Source organism: Oryctolagus cuniculus (assembly GCF_964237555.1).
Source record: "Oryctolagus cuniculus chromosome 16 unlocalized genomic scaffold, mOryCun1.1 SUPER_16_unloc_1, whole genome shotgun sequence".
NCBI lineage: Eukaryota > Metazoa > Chordata > Mammalia > Lagomorpha > Leporidae > Oryctolagus > Oryctolagus cuniculus.
Window position 1 is genome coordinate 6,901,892 of NW_027208201.1, and position 14,353 is coordinate 6,916,244.

The 14,353-nt window shown below is 38.8% G+C and overlaps 1 protein-coding gene across 1 annotated transcript in view; it reads right to left on the minus strand.

Moving 5' to 3' along the window:
• Window positions 1–14,353, minus strand: part of LOC138847813 (vomeronasal type-2 receptor 116-like) — a 56,991-nt gene that overhangs the window by 1,466 nt on the left and 41,172 nt on the right. Inside the window, exons 4-6 of the mRNA XM_070067627.1 lie at window positions 9,547–9,838; window positions 7,518–8,324; window positions 2,429–2,552 (exon numbers count right to left, since the gene is read on the minus strand). Coding sequence (XP_069923728.1) covers window positions 2,429–2,552; window positions 7,518–8,324; window positions 9,547–9,838 — 1,223 coding nt within the window. The remainder of the gene's footprint in view (window positions 1–2,428; window positions 2,553–7,517; window positions 8,325–9,546; window positions 9,839–14,353) is intronic.

The window sequence follows — 14,353 nt, forward strand, 5'->3', positions numbered from 1 at the left end:
CTGATTGTCATTCTGTGGTTCTATGGAAATAAGTGGTATTTTCATCATGTTACTCAAAGACAACTAGGCATTCTTGTTAACTTGAAATTATGGCTTGTTCACCATTATAGCTCATGTGAACAGCATATTGGACACCACATTGTCTCACTTGAAATAATGCACTTCTATGGCTACAGCATGAAAAAAGTCATTAAGAACAGGTCAGTTGGAAAATATGTATCTCTTTCAATCAAATTTCAATTGTACAAACCAAAATAGGGTTGGTGTTGTGGCACGGTAGGTAAAGCCACCAACTGCAATGCCAGATCCCTTATGGACATTGTTTTGTGTTTAAGTTGATGAATTTCCAATCCAGCTCCCTGCTAATCACCTAGAAAGAGCAGCAGAAAATTCCACAAGCACTAGTGACCCCAACACCCATGTGGGAGACCCAAAAGGAAGCTCCTGGCTCCCAGTACCTGCTGGCCCATCCCATGCCATTGTTCCATCTGAGGAGTGAACAATTAGATTCTCTCTCTCTCTCTCTCTCTCTCTCTCTCTCTCTCTCATTCACTGATTCTCTGATTTTCAAATAAAATAAATCTTTTTTAAAAAGAAAGAAAATGGTGGGCCGGCGCCGTGGCTCACTAGGCTAACCCTCCACCTAACGGCGCTGGCACACCGGGTTCTAGTCCCAGTCGGGGCGCCGGATTCTGTCCTGGTTGCCCCTCTTCCAGGCCAGCTCTCTGCTATGGCCCGGGAGTGCAGTGGAGGATGGCCCAGGTCCTTGGGCCCTGCACCCGCATGGGAGACCAGGAGAAGCACCTGGCTCCTACCTTTGGATCAGCGCGGTGTGCCGGCCACAGCGTGCCAGCTGCGGCGGCCATTGGAGGGTGAACCAATGGCAAAAGGAAGACCTTTCTCTCTGTCTCTCTCTCACTGTCCACTTTGCCTGAAAAGAAAGAAAGAAAGAAAGAGAAAGAAAGAAAGAAAGGAAGGAAGGAAGGAAGGAAGGAAGGAAGGAAGGAAGGAAGGAAGGAAGGAAGGAAGAAAATGGTATTAGTTGGGCTACACTTGCAGTAAGAGTCCTACCCTGTTTTTATCCTTGGTACTCATGCAAGAGTACAAGCTTCAGGGAGTGGAGTTGTGATGTAGTGGTTAAAGCCACTGCCTGCAATGATGGCATCTGAACAGGTGCCTGTTCATGTCTTGACTGCTGCACTTCTAAATGATCTCCATGCCAATGTGCCTAGGAAACCAGCAGAGGAAGGCCCAAATGCTTGGGCCTCTGCAAGACCTGGAAGAAGCTCCTGGTTTCTGACTTTGGCCTGGCCCAGTCTAGGCCATTGGAGCTATCTGGGGAGTGAATCTACCTGATGGAAGATCCTCACTGCATCCTCTCTCCCTCTCTATTATGCTCTCCCCCTCTCTTCAACTCTGACCTTCAAACAAATAAATAATTTTGTAAAAAAATAGAATATAAACATTTGCAAAAATTTAGAGGAATTTTCTCCTCCAATTCTTTTCAATGTGTTCCCTTTACTTTTCATAGAATCTGTAGGTACATCTGGCACCTATCATGGAGATACACCAGGAATATATAGGCAAGTGTATATTGTACAATGGGTCAGTGCATGATACTTTAGTTTTCTTTCTTTCACTAAATTACTGCATGTTGAATATTTTCACTGACACTTGAAGTCATTTTTCTGTTTTCTTCATACTGGAAATTCTGTATAGAATGTTTGAAGATACTGAAATCAAAATATTTCTAGAGCTAAGATGATGTGAATTGAAACATCATTTTGGAAGAATTCAAATTATTATAAACATATTTATTATACATTGAACAGTGGAACTATTTACCAATGAGTCTTATTACATTTTTACATTTCTCAAACATTTGGCTTTGATATATAATTTGATATTTGTGTCTATATTTCAGCTTATTTTTCTCATCTTCTTGTATATCCATAAAGGACAAGTGGTGTCATTCATTCTGTGTACTGAACAGCATGCACCATGTCAAAGATGTAGCACAGAAAGAAATACAATATTCCCATCACAATTCATGTGGATTAGCTCCCTGTTTTTCAGTTGTCTATGAAAAAGTTTTGAATTCAAGACTTCTAGATAACCATACAGAGCCTTAACAAATACAAATACAAATATTATATTTCTTGTTTAGATCTCAGATTGAGAGAATCTCATTCAGTGCTGGATCGAAAAAAAGGATACCAGATCGAATCAGTGTCACAGTTGAGCTTGAGACGATTAGCACATCCAGAAAACAGCTTACACATAATGAGATGGCAATACTGAGCATACAACAAGGGTATGGAAATAGTGAGTGAAGACTCTTATTTCATCGCAAATATTCTTGGTTTCCTTTTTTATCAAGAAATAGTTAAGATGGTAGAGTTCTCAAGGTAAGTTATATGTATTCTACCTGTATGATTGGAAATGTCTCTCTCTGGACAAACAACGCAAGTATAGCAGCAGACATGTTTTCCTTCCTGTGGTATTTTCCTGAATCCTGGACCACACCTCTGGCTACACAAAGACTGAGGAGTCTGATGGGGAAAGAGAAGTGATGGTCATTGCTTTGCATGACATTAGGCAATGTGATAGGATGTCTCTAATTGCCTTTTCACCCCAAGGTCATAACTATCTCTTCCTCAGGCTGTATCTTATTGATTTTATTTAGACATCCAATTGGAGTTTCTAAGATGCTCATTCCAGGTTTGTCAACTGCCTACCAAATATTATGAGGCCACCTGATGGGTTTAATTTTGCTCATCATTGGATCTATGCTTCTGGGCATTTGTTTCTTTATTGAATTGCTTCCTCTGAAATCTTTTCAGTTTAGCTTTTTATGTGGTAATTCTTCTAGAATGTGTATGTCTGAGACTATTTTACATGCCTCTTTCTTTGATTGAGTAGAAGATTTTACATGCCAGAAAAATATTCAAAAAGCCTGATGACTAGATACACTTCTGATAGTAACTACTAAGAAAAAGACAAGCCTGCAAAGAAAAGGAGAACAAATGTAATAACCCATTGATTGTGCATCTATCTACTTCTGGACTTCTATACCCAGGGAGGGCATCAATTCCTGATACTGCCAATGCATTTGTTATATAACACACAATAGTTATAAAAATTACCCGCAAAACTGTCTGGGGTATTTCAACAGCACAATGATGATAAACTTTTGGATCACAGCTGTAAGGTGGTATTCAGAAAAAAAAACTGAACTGATTAGCAACCACAATGACAAAGGAAAATTGGAAATTTTTCTACAAATGCTCAATTCATAATTTATTTGTGTTCATACTGCATCAAAACATAATAATGACTCACCAAATGATGAAAATATCACTATCTTTATAAATATACATGTAATACATGAAGTTTTTCACATTATATAAATACAAAGTTGAAATAAAATTTTAGAATTTGTAGTGACATACATTTAGTAATTTTATGTCTAAGTATTGATCTCTATCTCTATTTCTTAACATTCTTTCTAGTCACTCAACCTAGGAATGCATTAACATGCCCAGAGAAAAACAATAATATCTAATCCAAATGTGCACTTCTAATACACACTGGCTCATATATGTGTAAGGAACACCATATCTTTTGAAGCCAATATGTGAATTGAGAATTGAATGCTTATGTAAATTCTCACACATAATATCCTCCCATACTTTCATCAAACCCTCTGTATGTATCCAATATTCCCATGGATCCACACCTCCTTGAATGCAACTGGCCATTCTATCATCTCTTCATTGAGGACCAAGTCTTCTCCACGTGCACACTCAGGGGAAAACTCCCCGATTTTAATCAGAAAACGAAATCCAGCAGGAAAATTCACAATGTTGTGGATATCGTAGTGTGGCATATGGTGTCTCGTTTCATGGAAGGAAACATCCTCCCCAGCACTGTTGGTAAATTGGATTTTCCTCAGAAGTGGATGAAGCTGGAGGGGAGGCACAATTGGAAAGAGGGAGAACATTCAGATTAGAGGTGGAGGTGCACACAACTTAGAAATCCTTCTTTTGCCTCCTGTGTATCCTCAGGGTTTCTATTGGGTGGAGGCTGTTTTTTCTGACTGATCAAAATATCATGGGTTTGGGGCTGGTGCCATGGCCCACTTGATTAATCCTCCGCCTGCAGTGTCAGCATCCAATATGGGCACCAGGTTCTAGTGCCAGTTGCTCCTCTTCCAGTCCAGCTCGGGAAGCTGTGGCCCGGGAAGGCAGTGGAGGAGGCCCGAGTGCTTGGGCTTCTGCATCCTCATGGGAGACCAGGAAGAATCACCTGGCTCCTGGCTTTGGATCTGTGCAGTGCCAGTTTAGTGGCATTTTGGGGAGTGAACCAATGGAAGGAAGAGCTTTCTCTCTGTCTGTCTCTCTCACTGTCTATAACTCTACCTGTGAAATACATTAAAAAATCATGGGTTCAAGTGTGGAGAATTCTGCTTCCCCCTATTAAAGTGATGGGGAGTATCTGATTCTAAACAGAGAAATCACAGGATGAGTCCCACAGGATTGCTGACCATGAAACATTGGTTATTGGTTTAGGAAAGCTCATCTTAGTTCTTCCACATGAGAATAGCATGACTTTTTTTTATAGCATGACTTTATATGCAAAATATCTTGATTATTGTGAGTGTACTTGTGTGCACTTTTAAAATTTTGACCCTGTCTCCCCACCAAAAAGTGAAATTCTCTCTTTAGCAAAAAAAAAAAAAAAATAGATTCACATTCACATTACGCATAGTGAAATATACCAGTTCCTTAAATAGAATATATAAATGTTTTGGTGATGGGTACTATATAATATAGAATAGAAGAAAAAAAAACAAAATATAATAAAATGAAACTGACATCTCAGGCTTTGATTTGTGTTTATCGCCCTTGTGTAAATTCCTTGGAGCAGTTATCTTTCTACTTTTCATTTGAGGAACATTATGATTAGTGAGGCATTAACTCTGTGATTTAAAGTAAATTGAAATTACGTTGTTGCAAAAATTAAAAGGAAAAAAGGAATGGAAGAAGGGGGGACTGAGAAGGGAAAGGAAGAAAGGATGGTTATCTTCTTAAAATTTTATCAATGAAATAACATGAAATCTGTTCTTTTATATCAGTAAATTTTGTTTTAATTTAACAGCATTTGGGCTGATCTTGTGGTGCAGCAGGTCAAGCCACTTTCCACAATTCCCAGCACCCCTGTGAGTGCCGATGGAAACCCCAACTGCTCTACTCCTGATTCAGCTTTCTGCTAATGAGCCTGGGAAAGCAGCACTTGAGGTTCCAAGTGCTTGGGCCCCTGCACTCATGTAGGAGAGCAATTGATGCTCCTGCATCCTGGCTTGACCTGGCCTAATCCTGGTACATGCAGCCATTGTGGAGTGAATCAGGAGATGCTAGATCTGTCTCCTCTTTTCTCTGTCTCTCTCTTTCTCATAGTAATTCTGATTTTGAAATAATTTTTTAAAAGTTTAAGAAAACTGAAAATAATATCAGTTGAATCAAATTCAATGAATTAGAAATCCAAGCATAATTTTTCTAAATAAACATTTTACCAAATCTGCTTGTACATCTCTGGCTGCCGCTGGTAGTTCTTAACTTACAAAAATGTGTATGCTGTGTATGTGTAGTTTATTTGTATAACATTTTTTACCTCAGTAGAGTTTATTGTCCCATGGCTTTTATTTCTCTCTTTGCACTTTGACTATTTTTTGTTGAGAATACAGCTACCTTTTGAGATTATAGGGAATATTTATAACCAAATAGATTTTTAGCTGCTGTGGGATACACGATAGTCCATATTTCCTAGCTTTGCAATCCTTCCAAACAAAAGAGTAGTTTTAATCATTTCCTTCTTCCAAGTCTTTGTAATGACCTTTATTAAGGTATTTTATAGCATTTCATCCTACAGTAAATAACATTATTCTTCTATGATCTGTCGTTATTGAGTCTGAATTGAAAATGTTACATGGAGCTAAATTGATTCCCAAGAAAAAGACAGTTCTTCAACAAGTAGTGTTGGGGAATTTGGATTTCCACATCTAGAGATATGAAATCAGACTGCTACCTTACACCCTATACAAATATCAATTTAAAATTTATCAAGGATTTAAGCTTTAAACCAAAACCATCAAATTACAAGAGGAAAACATTGGGGAAACACTGCAAGATATTTACCTAGGCAACAATTTCTTGGATAAGATCCAAGAAATAAAGGCAATAAAGGCAACAATATACATTAAGCTAAGTAACTTCTGCTCAGCAAAAGACACACTCATCCAAGTGAAGACACTACTTACAGAATGGGGGAAAATATTTGCAAAACATGGATCCAATAAAGTATTAATCTCCAGATTGTATAAGGAGTTCAAAAAACTTAACAGCAACATACCCAACAATCTAGTTAAGAAGTGAACTAAAGATATGAACAAGCATTTTTCAAAGGATGAAATAAAAATGGTCAAGAGAAACATGAAAAGATGCTCAGGACCAGTAACCATCAGGGAAGTGCCAATAAAAACTAAAGTGAGATTTCAATTGCCCCAAATTTGAATGAATATTATCCAAAATTTGAAAAATAAATTCTGCTGAGGGTCTGGAAAAAAATACCCCAATACATTTTATGGGAATGATTGTAAGCTGGTACAACCATAATGGAAGACAGGAGAGGAATTTTTCAGAAAACCAATACTAGTTCTACCACATGGCCCAGTAGTCTCACACCTGAGAATGTATTCAAAGGAAATGACATCAACACATGAAAGAGTCGCCTGCACTCAGAATTCTATAGCAGCTTAATGTGCAATACCTTAGAAGTGCAACCATCTAGATGTCCATCAACTGATGACTGGGTGAAGGAATTGTGATATATATTTGAATATTACTCAGACATGATTAAGAATGAAATCTTGACATTTAAAACTGGAGGTCATTACAGTAAATTATATAAGCCTGAACAACAAAAATATCATGTTTGTCTTATTTGTGCTAGCTAATATATAGAGTATAAAATTCTGTGGTGTCAGATCATTGGCTATGTAATTTTAATATTGCTTCACTGGATCATATCTTGTTAATGACAATATGCTCCTCTTTCACATGTGAAAAAAGAAATTGAGGAGGGGGATACAGAGCTCATTTGGGTACTAGAAATACTATGTTGTATATTTGGGTGTTGGTTATCAGTGTGATCAGATGACCAAAACTATTTATCTGTAGACTTAAGTGCATTTCTAAGTATGTATACTGTTTTTAAATATTTTCAACAAGTTCCATAGCAGGAAATGTTTTTTAGTGTTTGATAGCAGATAAAAAATCCTCCACACACATAACAATTAAAGGTGTATCTATGCCTGGTGTGGTGTGAAAGAGCCCACTAATCATCCTGCCTGATCATGCCAATCTCAGCATGAAAACATGGTCATGTGGTACTACAATAAAAATACCCGAGAATGCCATCAGAAGTGCAATGCATATCCTGTTTTGAGAGATGTTTACCTGCCATGGAAGAATCCTAGGTTGAGATGCATCTCCTGGAGAACTCTTTTCTATTTGCTCTGAAAGCATCTTATGGAGGGCATGGGCCACTGCATACACAGCATTGTAGATGAAATAGCTGGAGTCAGATATGGTCAGCATGTCAATGTGTCCTGGGAAAAACTCAAAGGAAGCATTTGGTGGGCAGACTCCAATTGTCCCACAAAGTGGCCCAGAAGGTAAGCAGTGAAAAGCATGAAGCCATAGTTGACTGAGGAAGAAATCTTCTGGGTAGTGGGAAGGGTCCACTGTCTTGACAAAATGGTTGAGGCCAGGGATTTCATCCTTGTGGTGTGAAAATGAGAAGCCTCCATGAAAAGAGTGCAGCATGTGTTCTTTCTCATGCACAACTATCTCCCACTTTGTAGCCATGATCCACACCTTCCCCAGGGTTAAATAGTATTTGCTTAGAAATTCCATGATATACAGACTCCTTACATCACCATATAGAATATGCACATTTGCTGATGAAATTCGAATCCCTTCTAGGAAAGAGATTTCAGTTTCTTCATACCTTGACTTAGCGTCAGGGAGCTTTACTGAATAGGCCAAGCAGACACCTTTCTTTACCATCTCAGCTTCAATATCCTGTAGGAACTTCTCTCCTTTCATGTCATTAGATACAAAGATCGCCACCCAAATCCAGCCAAAATGTAGTAGCAAGGAGAGCATTCCACAGGCCAGAGAGCTGTCACTAGTGGCCATCTGATAGAGTGATGGAAACTTGTCTCTCTCACTTAGCATGGGATCAAAAGGACCATATGTGATCTGAATGGAAAGAAAACCATGATGATCTGAGGTTTGTGGGTAGAGAAGACCACATTCTATCATCTGGGTTCAGAGAAATCCATGTTTCAATGCTTATTGCTTTCAGGATGAGAATGGATATCCTCATTCACAGCATGCAAAAATGTGTAAGATACGTGTAAATCTTCATATTCATTTGAGGGAAGAAGAGTGCATGGATTTTGGACCAGGACATTGGTCCTTCGCACTTCTCACCCCATGTCGTATGTGGAAAATTTCCCCCTGAAACTGGTGTTATATGTTACCTCTGAGACAATTTTTACTGTGTTGATTTCTTGATAGTTTGAATTTCATTGATTTTGCTAGCATAACCTAAATTGCCTTGAAGAATACACTCACCTATGATCTCAGAGTTTTGTTAAAATTGCTTTTCACAAAGAATTTTTCTATACCGTTCCTGTCTGAGCTTGCTGGTGATGTGTGTAGATTGCTACTTGTTTGAAGTGGGTCTCCTTTAAAAGTCCTGGGAATGTGAATGCAGACCCTTGGCAGATGATTAATTGGCTTATGTAATTGGGTTCCTGACACCTACTTGGGAGATTTGAATTGAGTTCCAGGCCCCTCTGTTTTCAAAGGACAATCAGCACCAGCACCATAGTCAGTATTTGGTGATTAAACTAGTGAACGGGTGTACACTGTCTACCTACGTCTTTGTTTCTCTGTCCATGAAACACACACTAAGATTGAAATCCCTGAATAGAACTTGGAAAGTGAACTGGAGGCCCTGTGAAGGAATCTGCTGAATGTGAGGAAGTAAGGACTGGGCATAGGGAGAGAGTGAAATACCTAAATCTAGCTCAGCCCCAAACACTCTTTGATGATCTTTGGTACTGCCATTGTCCTAAGTGGGTTCCAAATGGATAGTACTGTCCCAGGTCTTTATATATGCATATCTAACATGCAGTCATCCTAGGATATGTCTTTGCTGTGTGTATTTTCTCTGAAAGTCAACAATCAACATTCCCAGCAGGTGGGGATGGATACATTGGCCCTAGATATGGATCTGGGCTGAGGCTCTCAGCTTCCACTGCTCCTTCCCTTTCTCACAATCCAAGGAATTCCCCAAAGTCTGTTTCAACCAATACTGGATTATGTCACTTGGCTTCCACAGGACCTTGCCTTAGATGTCACAGGTCTGGTGGGAAATGGAAGCATTTCAATCCAGAATTCACTGCATATTTACCTGTGGGGTTTTGTACAGCTCCAACATTGTCCCAATTTCAGCTGAAAATGCTGGTGTGGTTCCAGCAATGATGGCAACTGTCTTGCCTTGTGTCTGGCAGGTGTAGTTAGGGATGAGATGATGCTTTCCAGTCAGCCAGTGCAGAGTGCTCCTCAGGGTGAACTGGCCACTGGTAACAGAATTGTAGAGCTGGAAACCCAGGGTCAGGTTGGGGAGGAGCTGGGGGTCCTTATGGATCTCCTGGATGGCAAAGTGGAAGGCCAGTATGTATTGGTAATTCTTCCACAGCCACCTAAAGAAAGGGGCAGCATCAGGGAGAAGGGTGAGACCAAGGAATTCAGAGCAACACCACAGCCATGCCATGAAGCAGCAATGGTCAGACTCAGACTGCTACTGAGTGGTGTCTCAGCTCTGGCAACTGGAGGAGATGTGAGTGAGGTTCCAAGGGCTCTAGAACATTGTGGGATTCCCCTTTGGACTCCTCTGAAGCAAATTTTGCAATGATCACACTCACCTTCTTGAGCCCTTCAGGAAAGCCTTGATGTGTCCCAACATGGGATTTCACTTCTACTTAGGGGTGGAACCCAAGAGGCAAGCATCTCTCTTTTCAGTACCTTCTGAAATAGTTGAATACCATCTGACTTATCAGTCATTTTATCATTTGGGAACATCTCTAATCTATTCACCAAAGCCATTTTCATGAGCCCTTTCTGTAATTTTCCTATACCAGCATTCACAGAAGCAATTTTGTTCAAATATATTTGCCTTGAAAAAGAGCATTTTTTTCAGAATGTGAAATTTCAGAATATTTACAATGTTCACCTTAGTTTTATACACTGTTCTCCACATCACTGAATTCTATTTTATCATTTCATTTTTTATTCTTTAACATTTTCTGCATGACTTAAGCAGAATTATAATTTGTTGGTATTTGTAATGGCTCTCAAATGTTACCTGTCCAAGAGTGTAGATGTTTTGTTTTCACACAGTGGATAGCTTTTTGACTCTTCTTTGAAATGTTTCATTACTTCTATATTTCAAATGTAATTTGATATTTGTCAATAGATTATGTGGGATTAAATAAATTTATGCAATTATCTGCTGTTTAGGTGCATTGAATCATGTGTTTGAATGTTGAAGTTATTAGATTGTCATTTCAAGATGTGTTGCATTCATGCACTATGTCTACCTATTTTGCAAATGGCAGTGTTGATTTTAGGGCAAGTGCATTTTTCTCAAGTTTCACACAATTTTGTATTATTCTTACAGAATTTGAAACTTTGCTTTTTTACCTAAAAATAGTCAAATTTTGTTCCATTCAGTAAATGATTGATTCAAAAAGTTTTTTATATCAGAAACAGTGTTTACTTATAATACACTAAGTAGAACCATCAAAAAATATGCTACTGAAAACTGTTCCATACTTAGTTTAACTTATCTGAATGAAAAATAAGAGCATTACATTTTGAAACATTTTGAAGTGTTTCTTATTTTTATCATTTTGCTTAATTGCAATTAATTCCCCTATAAGGTGATTTTTATTCACTCATAGCACTTGCTGTCAGCTGCAAGCTGATGAGTTTACTTCTTCTTTCCCCATATAGAAGGCTGCCGGGTCTTAAGTTAAGTCCCTGCACATTAATTTCAAGACTCTTGGAGGCTGATCAGGAGGTGAGATCAATAGAGTGAATACAACATGTCCATTTCTCACTCTCTGCAGTAGTGGAGAGCAAGCAGAAAATGGAAAGGGAAGGTTGTAAAAAGCAAAAGAAGGGAAGGAACTCAGCCTTCATTGATTCATTGATTTGCATTCCTGCCGCTTCTGTATATGATTTTTTTTTTCAAAATTCTTAAGTGCAATTAACCACTCACAGATAGAAGGAAACACTCTCTCACAGTCTGAACCACAGTTGACACATAACTCAATGTTGGACTTACCTGTATGTCTCCATTTTATCCACTGGCCTGGATAAAAAAGATAACCGGATCATGTTTGATTCTGGTTTCAGAAAGTAAAGGGGGAAAAACCCACCCAGAACCAGGACTCCATCTCTGTAGACACTTGGTCTCATGGAATTATAACAGTTCCTGGGAGGTATGTCCTGTGAACTGTATGAGGAATTCAGGAGTATGTTGAGAAAAATCACAGAAAACAACATGTCAAGTGAACCCAACATAAAGTTAAAGGCTGAAGTCTTTGCTGATATTAAGAGAAAATTGTTTTGATTATGTCTGTTGCCTCAACCCCTGTAGGGAGACTAGATTTTTATATAGGGCACAACTGATGCTAGTATTTCTGTATGCCCTCAAGCTGTAGACAATATGTGCTAACTACTGAGTCACACAGGGACACAACCAGAATCACAAGGAAGAAATTTCAAGAATCTCAGGGCTGAGGCCTTGCCATAATGTCCCTGAGATCAGAAGAGCTCTGGCTTTTATATATTTTATTGCTTCATTTCTGTCCCATTCAGGAACTCATGGCATCACCCTGCCCTGAGGCTATGCACCTGCCACTCTCCATTATGGGGAAAAACAGCTTTTGAAAACATGCTTTGGACTCTCATTGCTCCCTAGGGCATTGCTGGGACAGAGCTCTGTAAACCTGTGTGCACAGGGGCCAAGAGTTGTTAGGCCAGTCAACTGTTTTGAGGCATTTGACAACTGTAGAAAGAATTAACATTGGAATTAAAAAAAAACACACTCAGTTTCATCATTCCACATGACCATTCATCAAGAAGGTGAAAGGTCACATTTGCCACTGATGACCATATGTGCACCCCAAAAGTCTCTTCATGGCTCTGCCTAATATCTCTCAGCCCATAGTACTTTAACAGAGAAACGGGCTTCATGAATTGCTAATAAGTCAACACACCCAGAGAAGGGCAGTAGGTCATCCCTGAACTTACCATTATACATCATCTTGGGTAAACTAATTGTGTTCATAGTGCATCAAAATACAGTAAAGGTTCATACTTCATCTCTTCTCACCCCCCTCTGTTTCTGGTTCTAATTACGGAATGACACCTCCTTAAATGCAGTAGGCCATTCTATCATCTCTGCACTGATGAACAAGCTTTGGTCATGTGCACTCTTGCAGAGAAACTCCAGTTTTAGCCAACTACCCAAGACCCAGAGGAAAATCCACACACTCTGGATATCATGGTTTGCCACAAGGTGTCTTGATCATGGAAGGATATATCATCCCAAACACTATTTGTAAATTGGATTTTCCTTGGAAGTGCTGAAGCTGTAGGACAGTCATAACTGGAAAGAGAGAGAGAACTCAATGAGATGTGGGGGATGCAAGTGTACTCAGCAGTCCTTATTTTCCCTCAATCTCCCTGTCATCAAGGTTTCTTTTTGGTAGAAGCTGAGTTTTTGTGTTTGTAGTATGGTAGCCACTGTGACATGAGCTCAAATGATGAAAAACATTTGTCCATGCACCCTTACAACAAATTGGTGATTGATTTATCTCGATCAATAAATGTAGTTGCAAGAGTGGCAATGGTTGGATGCATCTTTATGGAAGCTAATCGTAGTTCTTCAATAACATAAGCAAAACATGGATGGATAGGTTACTGTGATTTTTGTGTAGGTTTTTTAAAAATTGTTTTTAAGTTGAATAAATGAAATTCAAGGTTAATTTTTGATTCAACAAATACAAGTCGATCCACAGATTATCAGAGTTCACAATTTCTGTTTAAAGACACCTTGTGTTATCTGGTAGGTCAAAACTTACAAAAATGTATACAGTTTATAAATGCAATTGTATGTATATTTACTTATATTATTTTACATCTCTACCCTTGGACTACTTAATGAGAGTGTGATTTTCTTTGATATTATGAGAATCTGGGTATGACCAAAAATAAAACTTTCAAATCTTCTGACTATATTTAAATTATTTATAGTTTGATCTAACTCTTGCCTTCTGGGTCATATGATTTCTAATTTAGGATATATGAGGAATATATCTTTGGAATCCTTTGAAAAATTCACTTGTTTTCTAAGGACTGTCTATAAGTAGGGACACAGATATTTTCAAGTCCTATTACTATAAATAAAAATAGAAAAAAATTAGAGGGTGAAATAAATTTCTGAGGTTAATTTTTACATATGGTTATTTGCCTTTTTCCTAGACTTTAATTTTTCCAACTAGCTTAATTAATGAGTTTGTGCTATGTACATGCATATACGAGTCCTAAATATATTGTACATGTTAGTGATGTATTCAGATAATAAAGGGATAAAATCCAGACAAATGCATCTATAATGTGTGAAGAAAAGGCTTCCCCAGTAACTAGTGTTATTGTTTTCAAGAGGAGCATCAGTTTCCTCTGCAAATGTGCGCTTATTACATGATGATGTAGAGTCTTGTCAATGTACAGGTTGTGGAAAAATGCTTCTTCACAGGGGTACGGTGTGGATCATGGCAACAACATGGAACATTGTTGTGGATGAGGCCATCCCCATGCTGCATTCCATTGTTCTGAGTACAGATAAGATCTCATTTCACATGCCCCTTGCTTAAAGGAGAGTTACTCCTTGCTAAGAGCATGGAAGAAAACATGCAAGATTCCCACAGGCTGTATAAGTTTTGCAATTCCAACTGAGAAGGCATGAACTTTGCACATAGCATCATCAGGACAGTGGTCTTTCCCTCATCTTTTCTCCATGTCTCGGGGAGCACAACCCCCTCTCTCTCTTTTTTTTTTGACAGGAAGAGTGGACAGTAAGGGAGAGAGAGAGACAGAGAGAAAGGTCTTCCTTTGCCGTTGGTTCACCCTCCAAAGGCCGCCGCAGC